Source organism: Hyperolius riggenbachi, chromosome 5 (genome assembly GCF_040937935.1).
Source record: "Hyperolius riggenbachi isolate aHypRig1 chromosome 5, aHypRig1.pri, whole genome shotgun sequence".
Taxonomy (NCBI): Eukaryota; Metazoa; Chordata; class Amphibia; order Anura; family Hyperoliidae; genus Hyperolius; species Hyperolius riggenbachi.
The window spans coordinates 50667438-50689501 of NC_090650.1; the positions used below are offsets into that span (position 1 = coordinate 50667438).

At 45.1% G+C, this 22064-nt stretch overlaps 1 protein-coding gene across 5 annotated transcripts in view; it reads left to right on the forward strand.

Moving 5' to 3' along the window:
* GPR158 (G protein-coupled receptor 158) overlaps positions 1–22064 on the forward strand; it is a 329086-nt gene that overhangs the window by 227860 nt on the left and 79162 nt on the right. For all 5 annotated transcript variants that reach the window (XM_068235645.1, XM_068235647.1, XM_068235646.1 and 2 more), the window contains one exon: positions 8804–8872. In XM_068235645.1, the coding sequence (XP_068091746.1) occupies positions 8804–8872 (69 nt within the window). The remainder of the gene's footprint in view (positions 1–8803; positions 8873–22064) is intronic.

A 22064-nucleotide genomic window follows, 5' to 3' on the forward strand; every position in this document is an offset into this window, starting at 1 on the left:
CGATTCGGTAACGATTCGCTAAAACGGAATAAAGTGCAATTCATGAAAATGAAAGTGGGCGTGGTTTAGCGTTAAATTTAGGATTAGTTATCTCCTTCACTGCTCTGTCGTTATTTCTGTCAGATTATTGCTGACAGAGAAGATGGAGCCATTTGAAGTGGTTATGTATCAGCTGAGAGTGATTCAAAGGTGCAGAAGGACAAGAATAAGGTCTGCAACCATATAAATTTGTAAGAGAATAGATTTATTTGCTATAACACGACATCTGCATTTCTCTTGAATCATCTTGTAAGAGAACACAGGCAGTGTCAGGGTTAACTAATTTGCTAGCTGCACTATAATTTTTTAGAAAAGGCTCCTATCAAATTGTGGGATTGTCCCAACCACTTTCAGAATCCTGGTCCAGGTGTAAAGCCCTATTCAGAATGTTGCTACGTAGTGCTCAAAGGACTGCCTTTTACCCACAATTCCATGGGAATCTTATGGCCTTGTGTTAAAGTACCACTGTAAAATGGAAATATCGACTCGTTACCGAATGGTTACCGAATTGTTATCGAATTCACACCGCATGAGGAAAAACCTTGATGAATACAACTAGAAATCGCTAAACTTCGAATTCGGTAATTTAACAAACTGGAAAAAGTTATCTCAAAGAGAATGATGAATCGAGGCCTAAGGCCTCGATTCATCAAGACTTATCGAATTGGTTAACGACAGTTTGGTAAAATACCGAATTCGTTAAGTTGATTTCAGGATTCATCAAATTTATCTACAGCTGTTAGCGAGCATTCGGTAATAATTCGGTAATAATTCGTTAGTGATGCGTTAAAACGGAAGAAAGTGCAATTCATGAAAATGAAAGTGGGCGTGGTTTATCGTTACATTTAGGATTAGTTATCTCCTTCACTGCTCTGTCGTTATTCCTGTCAGATCATTGCTGGCAGAGAAGATGGAGCCATTTGAAGTGGTTATGTATCAGCTGAGAGTGATTCAAAGGCACAGAAGGGCAAGAATAAGGTCTACAACTATATCAATTTGCAAGAGAATAGATTTATTTGCTATAACAGGACATCTGCATTTCTCTTGAATCATCTTGTAAGAGAACACAGGCAGTGCCAGGGTTAACTAATTTGCTAGCTGCACTATATTTGTTCAGAAAAGGCTCCTATCAAGCCGTAGCTGGTGAAATTGTGGGATTGTCCCAAGCCACTTTCAGAATCCTGGTCCAGGTGTTAAGCCCTATTCAGAATGTTGCTACGTAGTGTTCAAAGGACTGCCTTTTACCCACAATTCCATGGGAATCTTATGGCCTTGTGTTAAATTACCGCTGTAAAATGGAAATATCGACACGTTACCGAATGGTTACCGAATTGTCATCGAATTCACACCGAATGAGGAAAAACCTTGATGAATACAACTAGAAATCGCTAAACTTCGAATTCGGTAATTTAACAAACTGGAAAAAGTTATCTCAAAGATAATGATGAATCGAGGTGTAAGACATGCCCCTGCCACACCTTTGACCAGGCCTCAATTTTTCAAGACCACACCCCTCCCTTATACAGTTTCCCCCTCCATCCTATGCAGAGATTGGCGCATGGAGCGATGGTAGGCAAGCTATTTCAAAAATAATCACAGCACACATATGTGATAAAGGATATAAATTAGAGTAAACAGCTCTACCTGATGAGTTATTAATATATTAAATAAGAAAATAAAGACTGAAATGTGCAAAATATTAAATTCTTTATTTCTGGCAAAAAACTTCACATATCAGAAATGTTAACACAGTGCCTACAAGTGCATAACTCTAGTCCCAGGACTGTAAATGCATAAAATCACACAACTATTCCTAATTAAGGATCTTGTGCCTCAATATGGGTTATTAATAAAAGCAATAGCACAGAGGAATGCAACCAATATGATTGATACGTACAGGATTTCTAGCTTCACAAGCATATTGAAAGATAAGATATCCACCTCACTATTCAAATGCTCTGTAACCAGGGTAGCCAGAGTAGAGATCCCTGTCTCACTCTCTCTCAACTTAAATAAATTCCTCGCTGAGCCTGGAGTTTTATGCCATTGTGCTGCTGATGAAGTTCAGCGTGAGGCAAAGCTGCAGAGTGTGATGTGATGCACAGGGGCGGACTGACCATTAGGGCACTCGGGCACGGACCGAGGGCCCGTGGTCAGGGGGGGGGCCCGCCACCCGCCAGAGAACCCTGAGCAGGAGGGGAGACAGCCAGTGAAGGAGGGCAATGGGCATAGCAGCGGAGAAGGGGGGAAGTTCCCCCCCCTTTCTCTCACCTTGGGGCCCCCCTTCCTGGCTCTCCCCTTCGTAATCTGTAATGTGTCGGACAGCTGGAAGCGGCTGACAGCGGGCGGAGACGCTGTTCAGCCACCGGAGGGATCGCTGATCTGTGTGCAGCTAGTGTGGGCTTGAGAAGCCCAGACTAGCTGCACACAGATCAGCGATGCCTCCGGTGGCTGAACAGCGGTAAGTCTCCGCCTGCTGTCAGCCGCTTCCAGCTGTCCGACACATTACAGATTACGGAGGGGAGAGCCAGGAAGGGGGGCCCCAAGGTGAGAGAAGGGGGGGGAACTTCCCCCCTTCTCCGCTGCTATGCCCATCGCCCTCCTTCACTGGCTGTCTCCCCTCCTGGAGACACCTACAAGCCTGGCTGCTTATACTGGGGGCACTTATAGACCTAGCTACATATACTGAGGGCACCTATAGACCTGGCTATACTGGGGAGACCTATACATCTGGCTGCATATACTGAGGAGACCTATACACCTGGCTGCATATACTGGGGGCACTTATACACCTGACTACATATACTGGGGGCACTTATAGACCTAGCTACATATACTGGGGGCACCTATAAACCTGGCTATACTGGGGACACCTATACACCTGGCTGCATATACTGGGGAGACCTATACACCTGGCTATACTGGGGAGACCGATACACCTGGCTACATATACTGGGGGCACTTACAGACCTGGCTATACTGGGGAGACCTATACACCTGGCTGCATACACTGGGGAGACCTATACACCTGGCTGCATATACTGGGGGCACTTACAGACCTGGCTATACTGGGGAGTCCTATACACCTGGCTGCATATACTGGGAGACCTATACACCTGGCTGCATATACTGAGGGCACTTATACACCTGACTACATATACTGGGGGCGCTTATAGACCTAGCTACATATACTGGGGCACCTATAAACCTGGCTATACTGGGGACACCTATACACCTGGCTGCATATACTGGGGAGACCTATACACCTGGCTATACTGGGGAGACCTATACACCTGGCTATACTGGGGAGACCTATACACCTGGCTATACTGGGGAGACCTATACATCTGACTGCATATACTGGGGGCACCTATACACCTGGCTGCATATACTGGGGGCACCTATACACCTGGCTGCATATACTGGGGGCACCTATAGACCTGGCTATACTGGGGACACCTATACACCTGGCTACATATACTGGGGACACCTAAAGACCTGGCTATCTATACAGGAGACACCTATAGACCTGGCTATCTTAACTGGGGCCATCTATAGACCTGGCTATCTCAAATGGGGACATCTATAGACCTGGTTATCTATTCTGGGGACACCTGTAGATTAGGCTACTTATACTGGGGACACCTATAGACCTGGATACCTGCACTGGGAAAACCTATAGACCTGGATACTTCCACTGGGGATACCTTTTGACCTGGTTACCTATACTGGGGGCACCTATTTTGGGGGAACTGCTGCCAGATTAACTATTTTTGGAGAACTGCTGCTGCCAGATTAAGTGTATTTTGAGAAACAGCTGCCAGATTATGTGTATTTTTCTGGAACCGCTGCCAGATTGTGTATAATGGGGGAACTGCTGCTTCCAGATTCTGTGTATTTTGGGGGAACCACTGCTGCTACATGTATTTTTGGTGATCCGCTGCCAAATTATGTGTATTTGGGGGAACCACTGCTGCCAGATAACGTCTATTTTGGGGGAACGACTGCCATATTATCTGTATTTTGGAGGAACCTCTGCCAAATTGCATGGATTTTTGGTGAAATGCTGTCAGATTACATGTATTTTGGGGGAAAACACTATGGCAGAGTTCAGACTTCCCCGGCAGACCTTTTACACCACTGCTAAGGTCATGTATATTTTGCCCCACCCATGACCACGCCCACATTCTGTTGCGTGACCACACCCATTTTTTGGCGCACCGCGCGCAGGGATTTTTGTCAGTGTACAATATCTCAATATAACATATTTACTGTTGTCAATAAATGATTATATCTTAGTCTGTAAAAATATAACGTGAAAGGTGGGAAACACTGGTATGGGGGCCCCATAATCTCCTATTGCCCGGGGGCCCCATGAGTTGTCAGTCCGCCCCTGGTGATGCATGTATTTTAGTGTTCTCTGCAAAGACTCTGGGCAGGAAAACAGTTATCTGCAAACTCTCCTGCTCTGTGAAGAGGTTGGGACATTTGACCAGTGCCCCGTGATGCCGTGATAGAGGCTGCAAATCGTTAGTGCCACAGCGGAAACGTGACACTTGGCCAGTCTGCTCCTGCCTTGCCTTGATCAAAGCTGATGGTGTCTGCTCTGGTTTGGTCTGTTTGTGCTCTCTTTGGTCCTCCATAGAGTATAATGGCTGGTTGAGTTGCGCCACACAACCTCTCTTGTAACTGCACCCTGAGACTGAGCCCCCCTTCCCCTTATCTTGGTTTGGCCCTGATTAATGCAACAGGTATTTTTCCTTTTCCATTTTGCAACAAAAATAGTTTTTGTTTTTGTTTTTTGCAAATTCGTTTTTTTTTTAATTACATTGAATGTTTATAACACAGTAGTAGCAGTTATAACTGGAGCTTATTGGAGTGACTGGAAGAAGTGTTGGCCTCCGTATTCCTGTAACTGCTCTGAAACTAATTTTAAACACGAGATATGGCAGAGAGAAAACAGACCGGAGGGAAATGTATTATTTGTGAAATATGGTGTGCAGGAAGGAAATATTGTAAACATTATTGAATTTGTATGACTCCCTGCTGATTAGACAAAGAAGGCTTAAAACAACATTAGATTAATAAGATGGATGATGATGATCCCTGAGGACTATAGGCTCTGTATTGGCTGGAAATGTATATTTTTGCTGTAGGTGCTTCATCTATTTCTGCCATTTCTGTGTGTCAGCAGTGATTGGATGTATTTAACTTATACCATTAAGAAATAATATTGAAGATGAAAAATAATAAGTGTCTATGGGCTTGTTTCACAAAGCGGTGCTAACCTACTTAGCACGTCTAAAGGGTGCTAAGTAGGTTAGCACCAGATTTCTCAATCAGATCGCGCGCTAACTTTGCGCGCACAAAGTTTTACGCGCGCAAAGTTTTACGCGCGCTAAGTCCCATAGGCTTTAATGGGCACTTCGCACGGAGCGCCCTGCGCTCTGTGCAGTACGCGCGTAAAGTTTTACGCGCATAAAGTTTTGCGTGCGTAAAGTTTTATGCGCGAAAAGCTTTTTTAGACGTGCTAAGGGGGTTTTCACAGGTGTGCTAACAGTTAGCACCGCTTTGTGAATCAAGCCCTATATAGGTTAAAGTTATCTGTGTACTCTGCAGGATAACACAACGCAATTGGTAGGGCGGTGTTAAGCTCAATACTCACCTGACGATGGATGTCTGAACCTCACAGTGACGCCATCCATCTTCCTGTCTGCGGGAACACCTGACGACGCGAACGAGAATTCAAACGATCATGGCACTTTGCGTGGGAGTCATCGGGGATCTTAAAGTTCCGATCAGCCATGACAGTCGTTGTCGCCACATGTCACAATGCATCGTTTGCCTAATCGTGCACTCGTACCAACCTCACGAGGTCACAAGACTCAAAAAGTTGCTGCTAGGCTGATGGTGGGTATGAGCCTTTACACTATCCCCAGTTTGTAGCAGCAGCTTGTAGCTGGCTGCAATGCATATGCAAGCCTTTGCGCTATGACTTGCCGCTAGTGTGACCTAGGTGTTTACAATTACACTGGATTACACTAGAAGCATCTTCATCTAAAGATAACTGCTGCAAATTGGTCTGTGATCATAGCTTCACTGACACTCAGGGCAGGTTCTAGCTCTGGGGGGCCCCCTGAAAGACCACACCCCCAATGCCCCTATGCAGGCTATGCCCCCCTCCCCCCTACTGTCACCCCCTTTCAATTTTGATTGTGGTCCCTTGGACTCTACATAGTTTTCAGCAGTTTAACGACTCACCTGTCCTGGCTGGTGAACTCCTCATTGGCTCAGTTCGTTTGTTGAAAGGTGTATCATCTAATTTTTGTGGCTTGCGATACTTTAAAGCGTGCCAGAAGTGACCTGTGACATGATGAGATAAACATCAACACATATAGTACTAGCCCTACTAAGAAATAATCTGATGCCCCTTTCTGTCTTTTAGTGCAGCAAGAGTTCAAAACCTGAGTTGATATCTATGTAAAAGAGCTTGTCCAACAGTTTGTGGAATGCAGTCTGGTTTCCTCAAAAGCAAATCCAAACTATAAGTCCGTGAGAGGGGGGATAATAAGGTTTTACTGCAAGAAAGTTTAAAGGGTCATTGCTTCTGTGTGGATTCTAAACAGTAGCTGTGACAGTCAGATGCAACCTTCAAAATTAAGCTATGAAACCGAAAAGAAAAATATGAGGCCCTTTTCTATATTGCTATATCTACATATATATTGCTACATATCATCTGTTCAACACATACAAGTAATCATCTCATAAGTTGATTTTCACTTCAAGGTTCAGTTTAAGAAATAAACCTGCACAATTATACTGCATATACGTGCAAATATGCTGACATTTTTATACCAAAAATATGGGCTGAAAGTTGGGAGTTGGCTTAGACATAAGTGAGGATCAAAAGGGGCATCATGTGGTGGGCTTATCCATGGGTCACACTTTTTTCCCCTAGTTTTTAAAGGTTATCTAAAGTGATACAAGGGTATTATGCTTTGCTTACCTGGGGCTTCTTCCAGCCCCTAGAAGTCTGTGTGTCCCTTGTTGCAGCTCCAGTCTTCTCCTGGGTCCCGCTGTTAGTCCTGTAGTTGGTCGGTGGCTTCTGCACATGCACGGGCGCACCTCTTGAGATCATGCTCCAACTACCAGAAGCATTCCACGTACACGTAGTGCTACTACAAATGTGCAGACGTGCGACGTGCTTACGCAGAAGATGCTGACCCCTTTAGGTAGCCAATCCTTGGGAGGCTGACAGCGGGACCCGGGAGGAGGTTGGAACTGCTGCAAAGGACCAAAAAAGACTTGTGGGGGCTGGAAGAAGACCCAGGTAAGTAAGCCTTTATTCTTTTACGTTACCTCAGAATTTCTTTAAGTCATTAAGATGGACTTATCCATAGATGGGCCTATGTGCAAGTATATATGTTATTAATTTAAGGATAATGCTTGGACTTTTTGTGACTGGTTCTTTTAACATTCTGCACAAGTCATTTTCTTCAGCAGAGAAAAATGAAGACAGCTCTAGATCTCGTTTACTCCCACGTCACCAGTACTGCGATCAAAGTGTGTTTCTGATTAAACCCTGCTTTATATTAAATTCCGTAGGATGAAGGATATTTTCATTGCCTTCCGCACAGTGTGACCTTTAAGGCAGCAGCAATTGTATATGTAATATTTTTTTGAAGGATGCATTGTTATAGAGTGATCAATCTCTATTTCTGCTCAGGTCTGTAGCGTCGGTGCCGTTCCCTTATGCTGTTTATTTGGAGTCTTTGACCCTTTTGAGGAAGGGTCGCTAATGGAATATTGTAATGTGAAATTCATGCAGAAATAATTGTGTTCCTATAGAATTCTTTATAACATGCATACATTATGTGTGCACTTGCCTTCATCACCACCTGGAAAATCTTATTTCTACCATTCAACATTTTCATTAACATCGGGCAAAATTAAAGACGATTTTGCATCTAATTTGGCAAAACTGACTGTGAAAATGTTGACATCTTACCAGTACCCATTAGTAAAGAATGCACAGTGCTCCATGGTAAAGACAGTATAGTGTCCAGTACCGGTAGTAAAGAGAGGTACAGGACCCTGCAGTAAAGAGTTATAGTCCCTGCAAGAAAGCCACAGTGCGCCAAAGTAAAGGCAGTACAGTACCCTATAATAAAAAGAGTTACTATGGGGTGTTGTATTCGCTTTACTATCGTGCACTGTACCCTTTTTACTATGGGGAACTGTACTCTCTTATATATATTGCTGTACAACGGTACATTATATAGCCTTGATGTCACCACTTGTGTTAAATTTCAGGATGCAAATCAGGGAGAGGAAAGAGTAAGTGTTAGGATATGTGATGATTTATATGCCCTTATACAGCTTGTCCACTGGTCTAGAGTCCTGTTTGTTAACCAGCAAGTGTTAAATAAAGTTTTCTCAGAGAGCAGAGAAAAGAAAAAAAAAGAAAATAGAATAGAGTGTCTTCCTGAGAAAAGACAAAGTATGGTGTCTGTGTGCAGTGTATCCTCCATCAGAGATCTGCTATAACTCACAAGATACGACTAGAAAGCAGCATCAGGCCGGTAATCCCACCTCTTAAATCAAAATGGCAACAATCAGGAAAGATTTTACAATGAGCAAACACTGACTAAATAATGTATAAAGTAATATTGTAAAAAAAAAAGTATCAACTTTATTTATTACATTCTTCTCAGTGCAGTTCCTCTTGAATATAACCATTCATTTTTTCCTCTTTTTCTTTCAGAGTGTCAGAGCATCTGGGCTCATCCTTCTGGAAGCCATTTTGTTTGGTTCGCTTCTTCTCTACTTCCCGGTGAGTACCAAGACCTCGGTCATTAAATGTTCTATGTAGCGCTACGCATATTAAAATTAATACCATAGATCACTGTAGATAAATTGACTTTTGGACACCCAAATGTTGGGTGTAGATAGGGATGGCTCTTCCTAGGAAAACTCCTGTAGATTATAAGCATATGATGAGTTAGATCAGCTGATAGAATTGTAAGGCTCTGATTTGCTGGTCATGATCATACGTTAAACTAGGAAGTCATGACAACAAATCGAAACCTTACAAACTATAAGCTGATCAAACTGATCACATGCTTCTATGTGAGTTCTCCTTGGCAAGACCATCCCGAGGTGTAAAGTGGGGGATGGTCAACTTATCCACGGGTGACATACAGCGTGGCCCTGTTTGGGCAGCACGGTGGCGTAGTGGTTAGCGCTCTCGCCTTGCATCACTGGGTCCCCGGTTCAAATCCCAGCCAGATCAACATCTGCAAGGAGTTTGTATGTTCTCCCTGTGTCTGTGTGGGTTTCCTCCGTGTACTCCGGTTTCCTCCCACATACCAAAAACATACAGAGAAGTTAATTGGCTTCCCCGTAAAATTAGCCCTAGACTAAAATATACATGCACTACACAACACATACATAGACATATGACTATAGTAGGGACTAGATTGTGAGCTCCTTTGAGGGACAGTTAGTGACAAGACTATATATACTCTGTACAGCGCTGCAGAAGATGTCGGCGCTATATAAATACTAAATAATAATTATAATAATAATGCAGAGTATTGTTAGAGCATGCTGTAGCATGCATAGCTACCTGTCCTTGCTCTCGCTTGCATCCATGCATCTCCCCAGCAGCTTCTGAACTGCTCACTAGAGCTCCAGGCTCACTGCAGTCACATGACAGTAAGTTTGGAGCTCTGGGGGTTAGTTCAGAAGCTGCCAGGGTGATGCAGGGACTGGAGCTGGAGCGAGGGAAGGTAGCTATACATTCTGCAGCATGCTCCAATACGCACTCTGCACCCACTGCCATGATCCAATGCGTGCTCTGCATGGGGGGGGGGGGCTTACATTGTAGTGCATTGGCTTATGTACGTGCATATACAGTATACGATAGGTCTTCAAGAGTCGCAGTTCTAGGAAATAGCAATAGAATATAATTAGAATCAGTAATTTAAAGGGTACCTGAAGAGAAGAAAAGCTCCTCTAGGGGGTACTTTCCCCAGGTGGGGGAAGCATTTGCATCTTAAAGAGGCTTTCCCTCCTCAGCAGGGGAGATCCAGTGCTGGGACTCCCGATAGTCTGCTTGGCGGGGGTATCGCACAGGTGCAGTCCCAGCTTCCTCTCTGGCTCCAGTGGAAATAGCCGAGCCCAAATGGGTCAGCTGTACTGTGCAGGCGCAAGTTGCCTGGGCAGTAAAGCAGATCCAATTGTGCTTGGCTGTTTCCACAGGAAGCGGGTATTGCACCTGCGCAGGAGCACAGGATTGGGCTGGCTGAGGAGAACAGGAGAACTTCCTGAGATAAATATCTGATTTTTTAAGTTTATAATCTCAAAGGTGTACTTTAATGACCAGTGACCATATTGTGTGCATTTTCTAGTGGCGTAGCAATAAGGTTTGCAGAGGTAGCGACCGCATCGGGGCCCTTGGGCTAGAGGGGCCCGATGGGGCTCGTCCTCAACCACAGTATTAGCTATTTATTGGTCCTGTGGTGGTAATAATCACTTCTATAGATGCTTTGAATAGTAGTAATCATTAGCAAACGGCTCCCCATCCCCTTCTTGCACCTCTAATACTGTGGATGACCTTGGCAGGTTTTGTTGCGCTGTATCAAGTGTTACATATAGATTGCATGGGGGGGCCCATGTAAAACTCGCACGAGGGGCCATAGCTCCATAGCTACGCCCCTGGCATTTTCCGCTAATTTTGAAATATATGCGGCCCTGTGATTGGACAGACCTTTTTGAGAAGCGATATTTCTACACAATGAGTTGAATTGAATGAGATTTGATTAACATTTATGTTTGAACAGCAGTAGTTAGAGGACAGGACCTTTATTATGGAATGCATTCGATTGTTCCTTAGCATATGTGTTTGATTTATTTTATTGTTTAAAAAATATATTTAACTTTCTTTTTTATGAACGTATGAAATATTACAATTGAACATTTTCACCGGTTGTTTGACTGGTAATAGTATACGAACAGAGGCGAAACTGTTGTGTTGCAGTAATATACTGTATCTCCATTAAAGGACACCCGAGGTGAAAATAAACGAATGCAATAAACAATTGTATCTATCCTCCTTCTCCTAAAAAGGACTTTTTAAGATATTCCATGGTTTTATTTTATATTTAAATCTACTTTTTAAGTTTTTACTGTTTTATTGTTTTTTTCTCAATGACACATTCATTGAAGTATGCCAGAGCTAAAATCTATGATATATTGGCAATTTTTATCTCTTTCCTGCTATCAGAAGCCATTTTCTGCTAGGAAAGTGTTTTATAGTTTTATAGTAATTGCTTATCAGTGAGGTTCACACTGTAGTCTGACCCAGTCCTGACTCAGACAGGAACTGCCACTTACATACCTGATGTTTAACACTTTCAGGCAGAGAAAGGCGAAAAGGAACACAGCACAGTTATTTGTGTGCTAGGCATTGTACATACACATGTCTATCTCGTCATCATGTCATATGTCACCTCGGGTATCTTTTAATAAAACAGAAAAGTCTGCAGGCTTTTCTGATTAAAAGCCTGGCCATTTTTGTTTTCTTTTATGTATTAATAGGATTTCGGCTTGATAACTTCATCAGGCCGGGTCCAGGGGCGTAACTAGGCCCCACCGGGCCCCCCTGCAGAGTGGGCCCCCCCCTCCCTGGGGCCCGCTCGTGGCCGTTTTGTGGGGGCTGGAGGGGTGGCAGCATGAGGAGAAAGCCTTGGCCACAGTCGGCGGGGAGAGGGGAAGTTCCCCCCTATCCCTCACCTCGGGACTCTTCCCTCTGCGCTCCCCTCCAGCTAGTTACAGTGTGGGTAGCGGGCAGCGGCGGGCAGATACATACCTTCTTCCGTGTGTTCCACCGCATACTCCTCGCTCTAGCGACTGACGTCACTTCCGGAAGTGATGTCAGCCGCTAGAGCGAGGAATATGCGGTGGAACGCACGGAAGAAGGTATGTATCTGCCCGCCGCTGCCCACACTGTAACTAGCTGGAGGGGAGCGCAGAGAGGAGAGCCCCGAGGTGAGGGAGAGAGGGAGAACTTCCCCTCTCCCCGCCGACTGTGGCCAAGGCTTTCACCTCATGCTGCCACCCCTCCAGCCCCCACAAAACGGCCCGAGCGGGCCCCAGGCAGGGGGGCCCGGACCCCCCCGTGGGAGCAGGGGCTGCAGGGCCTATTGTTACGCCAGTGGCCAGGTCCCAGCACATACCGACATAAGAGCCCGCCCTTATTATAAGTGAGAGAAGACAGTTGCAGGAACCAGGAGGGGTGAGAAACCCAGCCAGGCTTCTTCAGCTGCCGATCTCTGCCGGGGGGAAGGGAGAAGGAAATCGCACACCAGAGTAATACACCTTGGTTGGTACCCTACTTGTTGCCCTTGGTTAGGATCACAGGCTCATGCTAGCTCCCATGCTGTGCTCATCAGCGCTGCACAGTAACATTCACATCCTTCTGCTACAAATGGTGGCAGAAAAGACAAGATTATACTGTAGTTAAAGTTAAATAGACTTGCTTGTATTTTTGATTTGGGATAAACGGTATGTTTGCTCCCAGTAGAAAGTATTCTCATCTTTAAAGGGAATGTTCGAGCTACAAAATCTACTTACCAGGAACTTCCTCCAGCCATTAGCAGCAGCTATGTCCCTCACCGCAGCTCCGCTCTCAGCCACTGGCTCCCAGTCCCCGACGATGCATAGGTCTACTGCGCCTGCGGTGTCATTCACTTGCACGGGGTGTGGAGTGTACCGTGTAGGCTCAGAACTGTGCGAGTGATTGACAGCAGCGCAGGCGCAGTAGAGGACAGCCAGGCGAGGTCAGCCGCTGCTCCGCAGGGGACCGGGAGCCAGCGGCTGAGAGCGGAGCTGCAGTGGGGACATAGCAGCTGCTAGGGGCTGGAGGAAGCTAACACTTACAGGAATATCCAAGCTGCAAAAAAAATGACACTTACTTACCCGGGTAAGTAAATGTAATTTTTTTTGCAGCTTGGATATTCCCGTAAGTGTTACCCAGCTAGTGTCAGAATTTTTGTTCATGTTTTCTCAACTGTTTTTGTTTCTATAAAAATGCCTTTAAATAACATGTACAGCATAAAAAGAGCACTGGTTGGTGACATACAAAGCTTGTCTCCAGGGTTGCTTTTAGGCATAGGCAGTACCGGCCATTGCCTGGAGTGCCATTGGTCCTGGGGGCGCCATGTTGCTGGATTAAGCCTCGCCCTCTGAATGAAGCCCCACTCTGACTAAGCCCCACCACCATGGGCGGTCTATTACTTGCTTCTGCTGCATCTGCCTAGAATAAGTTGCAGGCAGCTGCCACTGTGTCCTTCTGTGCCTTGTGCATCCCTTTTTTCCCCTTTGTGCCTCCTTTTATCCCTCCTTCAGCCCATTGTGCTTCAGCCCATGTTTGACTCCCTGTTTGTCCTTCTGTCTCTCTTTATGCCTCCTGTCTCCCTTCTGCCCAGTTGCCCTGTGCCACCTCTGCCTTCATCTGTGCCCCTTTGTGCCTCCTTCTGTCCCCCTGTGCCTCCTTATGTCCCCTTGTGCCTTTCTTTGTCCCCTTGTGCTACCTCGGCCCCCGTTCCTCCTTCAGTTCCACTCTACTTCCCTCTGTCCTCCTGTGCCTCCGTCTGTCTCCCTTTGTGCCTCATTCTGTCTCCATGTGCCTCTTCAGTCCCCATGTGCCACCTCTGTCCCCCTTATGTCTCCTTCTGTGCCCCTTTGTGCCTTCTTCTGTCTCCCTGTGGCTCTATCTGTCCCCCTCTGCCTCCTTCTGTCTCCCTGTGCCTCCTTACATCCGCCTCTGCCTTCTTCAGTCTCCGTCTTGTGCCTTCTTCTGTCCCCCTTTGTGCATTCTTCTGTTCCCCTTTGTGCCTCATACTGTCTCCCTGTGCCACCTTCTGCCCCCCTTTGTGCTTGTTTCTGCCCCCCCCCTTGTGCTTTTTTCTGCCCCCCATTGTGCCTCCTACTGTCCCCTGTGCGCCTCCTTCAGTCCCCCTGTCCCTCCTTCTTTCCTCCTGCGCCTCCTTTTGTCTCCCTTTGTGCCTCAATCTGTCCCCCATTGTGCCTCCTTCTGCCCCCTCTTTGTTCCTTCTTCTGTCCCCTTGTGCCCCCTTCTGTCCTCCTTTGTGACTTCTTTTGACCCTTGTGCCTGCTTCCGTCCCCCTTTGTTCCTCCTCCTGTTTATCTTTGTGCCCCATGAAAGTGGAGCCCTGCTTGTGTGTTGTTTTCTGGTGAAGCGAAACGCAGCCCGCATTGTGTATTTTCTGGTGAAATGCTACAGCATTTACATGTATTTTTCTAGTGAAACGCTGCTGCAATAAGTGTAATTTCTGGTGAAACGCTGCTGCAATAAGTGTAATTTCTGGTGAAACGCTGCTGCATTACGATTATTTTCTGGTGAAACATTGCCACATTATGATTATTTTCTGGTGAAACGCTGCTGCATTACGATGATTTTTTGGTGAAACATTGCCGCATTACGATTATTTTCTGGTAAAACATTGCCGCATTATGATATTTTCTGGTGAAATGTTGCCGCATTATGGTTATTTTCTGGTGAAATGCTGCCGTATTACAATTATTTTCTGGTGAAACTGCTGCTGCATTACCATTATTTTCTGGTGAAACACTTCCACAATACGTGTATTTTATGGTGAAACTCTGCCGCATTCCGACTATTTTCTGGTGAAATGCTGCTGCATTACGATTGTTTTCATGGGGGGGGGGGGCACAGGTTTTCTCACCTGGAGTGGCAAAATGGATAGTCTCCAGACTTGCCTGGCACTGCGTCTACCCCAGAAGGTAAAAACACCCATTACTACCTACCCCCCTGTAAACTATATAAGCATATATCTTGTGACCAGTTGAAAAAGCTTGCTTAAAATCCAGCCTATATATTGTGCTATTGTAACACGTTTTAGAAATGAGTCTGGCATTTAGCTGTGACATTTTATACCGCCCTTTCCATGAATTAATAGCCACTGTCTGAGCATGGTGCGCTGTTGCTTAGAGAATTGCGAAGATTCAGCGAGGAAAAGAGGAAGGAAATGCTTAGGCTGATCTTTCAATAGCGCTAATCATGAAAAACAATTCGGTCCAGTGCTTTTTCGAGGCTGCTAATTATAATCAGACCTTTATAATTACTTTCTAATTACCATTTTGGGCTGTATCATTGAAAGCGGACACTTAAGGCTACAGATACCGGTGGGAATATGTGAGTGGGGGTAGGAAGGGAATAATTCTGTACAGGAATGCATCTGAAAATTCCATGTATTTTGTTCAGAATTGCGAGGCTAGGGATGAGCGAAATAGTCGCGGGCAGTTTCATGAGAATATGGATGGGTTGGAGAGATTTTCGCAGAATCGTTTGCGTGAAACAGTCATTATAAAACAAGATGCAAATACTATCCTATTGACAAACTATTTATGATACAATAATACAATACAATAACATTTCTATAGCGCTTTTCTCACATAGGACTCAAAGCGCTTGATCATAATAATTCATGTACTTAATGATAAATACGAACTCAGACCGACACGATTTTCTTAAGATCATAAAGGAAACGTGAGATAATTCAAATACATGCATTGATACTCACCTGGGGCTTCTTCCAGCCCCCTTCAGGCCATGGCCCCTCTTGCTGTCTGCCCGGCCCACTACTATCCTTCGAGTGCTGGCCTGGTAAAATTGCGTAGCTGCGCTCAGTCTTAAATACGCAGCCAGACCGTGCATGAACCCTCGTCATGCCTTGTGGCTGGGAGTTGTTGTGCCAGTGCTGTACTGGTGTTGTACTCCCTGCTATGGTAGAGCGTCAGGGGGCCACACACGGCAGGGACGTGCATGTGCAGTAGATTGAGACTGAGGGTGTATTCACTGGGCTGACCAGCGAAGATTGTAGTGGGAAGACAGTGAGGGTTCCCACAATGAAGCAGGTTTATGCTGGTGCTCGGCTAGATGCTGCTACAGCAGCAATGCTATAGTGAGTGGGCAAATAAGGGTACTTCAGGATTAGGGCCATTGCCGGACTCTGAATTACATATCCCTCCGAGTTGCAACAACTCAGAGGGGAAATAGTATTTAAAGAGAACCAGAGATGAAGCACCCTCATGTATTTTATTACATTTATCAGTGGGAACATGACAGTAAACACCTACCCTGCTTTTAGTTTTATTCTTTTCAGTCTAATCTGTTATCAACTGTGATAAGAATCCACCGACTATTCAGTCGAGGTTTGACCTGGAATCATTATAGCTGAGTCACTCTTCTGTGGAGTTTTTTCAAGCCCAAGCCTTCCCCCTCCTGGCTTAGATTTCCTGCTTTGCATACTGAGAGCTGTGATGACATGGGAGGGGCTGCTCCTGCTGAGAGAGAAGCTCTGTGGCTGCAATATGATCCCTGTGTGCTCTGTGTGCACTCTGTCTGCATACTGTAGATACTGATGATGACTGCAGTTTCATTCCTATGAGAGACACTTCCTACAGGCAGCCACACAGCATACCAGAATAATAGTTGAAAGCACACAGATGAAAGGCTGCAGCAGCCCTGCTTGTCTAAAGTCTCAGAGGCTAGACAGCACATCCAGAACACCTCATAACTTGGAAGCAGAACAGGTATGAGCCGGCGGCCATGTTGGATTTTTCCTGGAGCAATAATGGACAAAAAGCACTCAAAAAGGCACACCAGAGGGGCAAAATTATCAGGTAGAGCATTTATTCTTTACAAGCTATCAACTGATATGTTTATTTTGTGTGAATCGTTCATCTCTGGTTCCCTTTAAAGAGAAACTCCAGTGAAAATAACGTAATGAAAAAAGTGCTTAATTTTTACAATAATTATGTAACATGCAAAATTTGCATAATGCATCAATTATAAATCATTTTTATCTGATTGACCATCCCTAGTACTCACAGTGTTTTCGCAACATTTAATAAACACAAGCCGAATCGTCTGTAACAGTAGTCTATGGTGCCATTGCGTTTTCCCTAGGGCATATGCGATTCCGATTAGTGTTAAAAAAAAAAAAAAAGACAGCCTGCACTACTTTCCCATTTTTTTTTATTGAAATCAATGGCTACTGTAAAAAATCAGTGCGATAAAACGCACTCCAAAAAGCTGAAATACGCTGCAACAGGGTGCGGGGAATCATCAGCAATTCCTGCAGATGCAAGTGTGATCCCTCCTTCAAAGAAAATGTTTTCAGTCACCGCCATTGCATACCTATTTTTCAGCCACCGGGAGATTTGGGCGCAAGGTAAAGCTGATAAACAGCATACCCTGCTCCTGCACAAGCCCTGGAGGCATTCATTACTATTCCCCCTCCAGGTCGCCATGGATAATGGGGGAAAGATTTAATTTGGCTTCCAGCTATTGGTGGCGGACGAATTACAGACTTTTTGTAATAATTTGTGCTCCATCTTTCGACGGCGCCCAAATTACTCACTGAGCCGTAATTCCTATTACAACCTATGGTGGCGCTGGCTGCGCCCAAATCTCTTGCGCTGTTTTTACAGCACTTGACCTCTAACACCCTCCATGCAATTCTCACCAGTCAGTAGCAACAGTTTCATGATAATTAAAGGTTGTAGTAACTATTTTAAACAAGATCAGCAGGAATAATTTACAGTGTTAATGGGATTTTTTTTCCAATCGTTAATTTGTTAAAAACAAATTGCTGAGTTACGTGTTTTACGTTTCCTTCAGGAATGTAGATGGAGGAAAGGGAATTTTGTCTTCCTGTTTATGTTCCACATAACTTGAAAAGAGATTCTTATTATGATCCTTTATTAGTAAAATGCTGATACTGTAATTGTTGGGAGATATTTGGTCCTTTTTTCTCAACCATTGAGGGGCCGACGCAGGCACAAAGAATGTCGCCCGCAAGGATCAGGACTCAATCCCTTGGGCATCAGTTTGGGTTGAGTGCTGTACAGATGTATTGTGTGGCTGTAGCCTTGCACACTCTGTTGCCTTGGAGGGGGAGGAGGGATGACAGCAGCTTACAGGGGGAGGGGTAAAAGAGGAGATCAATGTGATTGTCCGAGATAATTTAACATTTTGGATCTCCTAGGCGAAGCATTGGGAAGGCTGCATACATACTAGGTTTTTAACATAGATGTGTAACGATTAGTATCAGCAAGCACCGCTATTCTGATTATTGGTGATCTGCAGTATCACCAATAATACAGATGCTATACCTGATTATATGGTGATCTGCAGAATCACTAATAATGCAAGTATAGCGTGACACGATACAATCGTACGCAAGAGGGTGCAATAGAGTATCTCTATAGGGCACAGAGATACAACCTCCAGCAAGCTGGAACAGCAGACAACAATAATAATATACAGTGTAAATTCAAGTCTGTGGAAATATCCACCACACCGTAATTCCTCTGAGGTGTGGTTACCTCTGAATGGGAACCCTGTGTGTGAGATCCTCCAAAGGACAGAGTGGAGGAGTCTCGGCCTCTAGCAGGAAAGGTTTGCTAGTGGCGGTCGTCTCAAAGAGGCAAGCCTCTGATAGAACCCTACAGTGGGAGACGTTCCACTGAAGGGAGAAAGGTCAGACAAAATGAGGTCCGGCAACAGATCAGGCGGCAGCAGTACAGAAACGTGAGACAAGAGAATAGTCGGAAACCAAGCCAATAGTCGATAACGGTAAGGGCTGGCGAAGTACAAAATCAGGAAGCAGAGGAGTAGTCAAGACAGGCACAGAATCATACACGATAAATCAAACAGTAATAATATGTGTATATATATTGGCGATAAACCAATATATAACACAATATCAGAGACAAGGCTGACTAGGTCTGAGTGCTGACACAGGGTATCGCAAACACAGACGAAGTGTGACTGAAAAGCACTTCCTTATATACTGCCTGGGAGAGAAGTCTCCACCCCAGACAGCAACCAATCAGAGCAGGCTAAAATGTCAGCTGATCTCCAGGTCAGCTGACACGCTTCCTAAGAGTATAAAGGCGTGTCTGTCGGGCGCGCCTGCCCCCTAGAGGCAAGATGGCAGAGTCCTGGTGAGCAGCATGCTGGTGAGTTTGGAGCAGAGTGCTCGGACGGGTTTGCACAGCGGATGCAGACAAATTTTTTCGCATCCCGCGTTGGAAAGTCCGCTTGCCGGATTGGATACGACCATATTTCCGCAATCCATCTGGCAGTGCGGATTTTTCATTACAGTACCCCTCCCTCTAGGCGTGGACTCCGGACACGTCCCACCTGGCCTGTCAGGATGAAGCTCATGAAACCGTTTCCTAAGGTTATCTGCATGTAAATCACCTGCTTTGACCCAAGATCTTTCCTCTAAACCGTATCCTCTCCAATGCACCAAATACTGTACTGAGCCCTGAACTCGTCTGGAGTCCAAACTCTCCTCGACCTCCCACTCGGGCTCACCATCAACCATGATGGGGTGAGGAGGGGGGGAATCCATCTTAACAGCCGGCTTCAGGAGCGACACATGAAAGGCTTTCCCCACCCTTAGAGAATGCGGTAAATTGACTCTGTAAGTAACAAGGTTAACCCTTTCGGAAATTGGGTATGGTCCAATATACCTGGGCCCGAGTTTCGCGGATGGCTGTTTCAGAGCTATATGACGAGTTGATACCCAAACTTTGTCCCCTGGGTTAAACTCCCACTCCGCAGATCTTCTCTTATCTGCCTGCCTCTTCTGCATGCAAAAAGCCTTTTTTAGATTTTCTCTGACCTTAGCCCAAATCCTCTAAAAATATTCCTGCCACTCCTCCAGAACAGGGAACGGAGAGACCGTCACTGGCAAGGGAGAACATTTGGGCAGTGCTGGGCCGAAATTAAGCATGAGCGTAATTACGCATCGTAATTTAATGTAAATTTACGCGTAAGCGCTATGTGTATCTTACGGTCTTACGCGTAATTATTTACGCGTAAGAAGTTAAGTGGTATCGTAATTACACTGTCTACCGTAATTGCTAGGTATGCGTAATTTTACATAGACTTACGCGTAATTTTACGCGTAATTACTAACGTAAAAACTCCCCTTTTCTAAGAGTAGCCAATCAGTCAACATCCTAAGCAACCAATAGTATCTTCTCCCACCCTTCAGTATACTTCAGTATATAAGCGTACGTTTTGACGCATACGAATGATGTGTACGCAATAGCTGTCACATTGATGGCTATTGCGTACACATCGTCCGTATGCGTCAAAAAATACGCATTAATGGGTATTACGGCACTACGTGTAACATCGTAGTGTAAGCGCCTACATTACGGTATCCTTACGCGTAACTGCGTAAGTTAACGCGTAATTACAGTCATGAACCGTAGATAATTTCCTATGCCGTAACCGTAATTGCGTAATGCGTAATAGCGTAAAATTACGCGTAATGATCCGTAGATTTTTCCATTACGACCAGCACTGCATTTGGGGAACTTCCCATTGACTATCTGGAAAGGCGCATAACCAGAGGACTCATTCCTGAGATTGTTATATGCGAATTCAGCAAATGGTAGAAAGTCCGCCCACTGATGTTGGGCGTCCGCCACATAACATCTCAGGAACTGTTCCAAGGACTGATTGATCCTTTCTGTCTGACCGTTGGTCTGCGGATGGTAACCTGATGAAAAAGACAACGACATACCCATCTCTTTACAGATGGCCCGCCAGAACCTGGAGACAAACTGGACCCCTCTGTCCGAGACAATATTTTCCGGAAAACCGTGTAACTTAAATATATTTTGAATAAAAAGATCTGCAAATTTTTTAGCAGAGGGGAAACCACTAAGGGACACAAAGTGAACCATCTTACTGAATCTGTCAGTGACTACCCAAATCACCGTCTTTCCATTGGAAACTGGAAGTTCTCCCACAAAGTCCATGGAAATGTGTGTCCATGGCTCCTGAGGGGAGGGCAGAGACTGTAAAGTTCCGACTGGAGCTAGTCGGGAGGGTTTACTCCTGGCACAGACGGTACAGGTCGGTCTTGACAAATTCTCTGCAATCTGATTGTAATGATGGCCACCAGACAGACCTACCCAACAACTCTTGGGTTCTGGTGATGCCAGGATGTCCAGCATTCTTGTGTCCATGAAACAACTGCAACACCTTGGGGCGCAAGACACAAGGAACATATAGAACCCCTTCTGGTTTCCCTTCTGGGACTTCCAATTGGAAAGGACTTAGAAGGCTGGTAAGGTCTTCAACTATTTCAGTGGCTGCCAGGATGATCTCTTTTGGCAAGATACTTTCTGGGGAAGGGGTTGGAGCAGTTTCGGGTTCAAAACAACCAGAAAGGGCGTCTGCTTTGACATTCTTACTCCCTGGTGTAAATGTAATTATGAAATTAAAACGGGAGAAAAAGAGAGCTCATCTAGCCTGTCTGGGGGTGAGTCTTTTAGCCTTTTCACTGTACTGTAGGTTTTTATGATCCATGTATACAGTTATTACATGCTCTGCCCCCTCTAACCAATGGCGCCATTCCTCAAAAGCAAGCTTAATGGCCAACAATTCCCTGTTCCCAACATCATAATTTCTCTGGGCAGGAGAGAATTTTCTAGAAAAGAAAGCACAGGGATGAAGTTTGTCCTGAATTCCTGAACGCTGAGACAATACGGCTCCCACTACAACCTCTGAGGCATCCACTTTCACTAAGAATGGATAAGCAACATCTACATGACGTAATATGGGAGCAGAACAGAAAGCTTCTTTTAGAGAGGAAAATGCTGCACATGCCTCTTTTGACCAATGAGAGACATCAGCCCCCTTCTTAGTCAGGTTAGTAAGTGGAGACACCACAGAAGAGAACCCCTTGATAAACTTTCTGTAGTAGTTTGCGAATCCCAAGAATCTCTGTAGTTCTTTAAGCCCAGATGGTTGTGGCCATTCCCTTACAGCAGAGACCTTCTTGGAATCCATGGACAACCCTGTAGTGGAGATAACGTATCCCAGAAAGGCAATCTCCTTTACCTCAAAAACACACTTTTCTAGAATAATTGATTTTCTCTAAGTT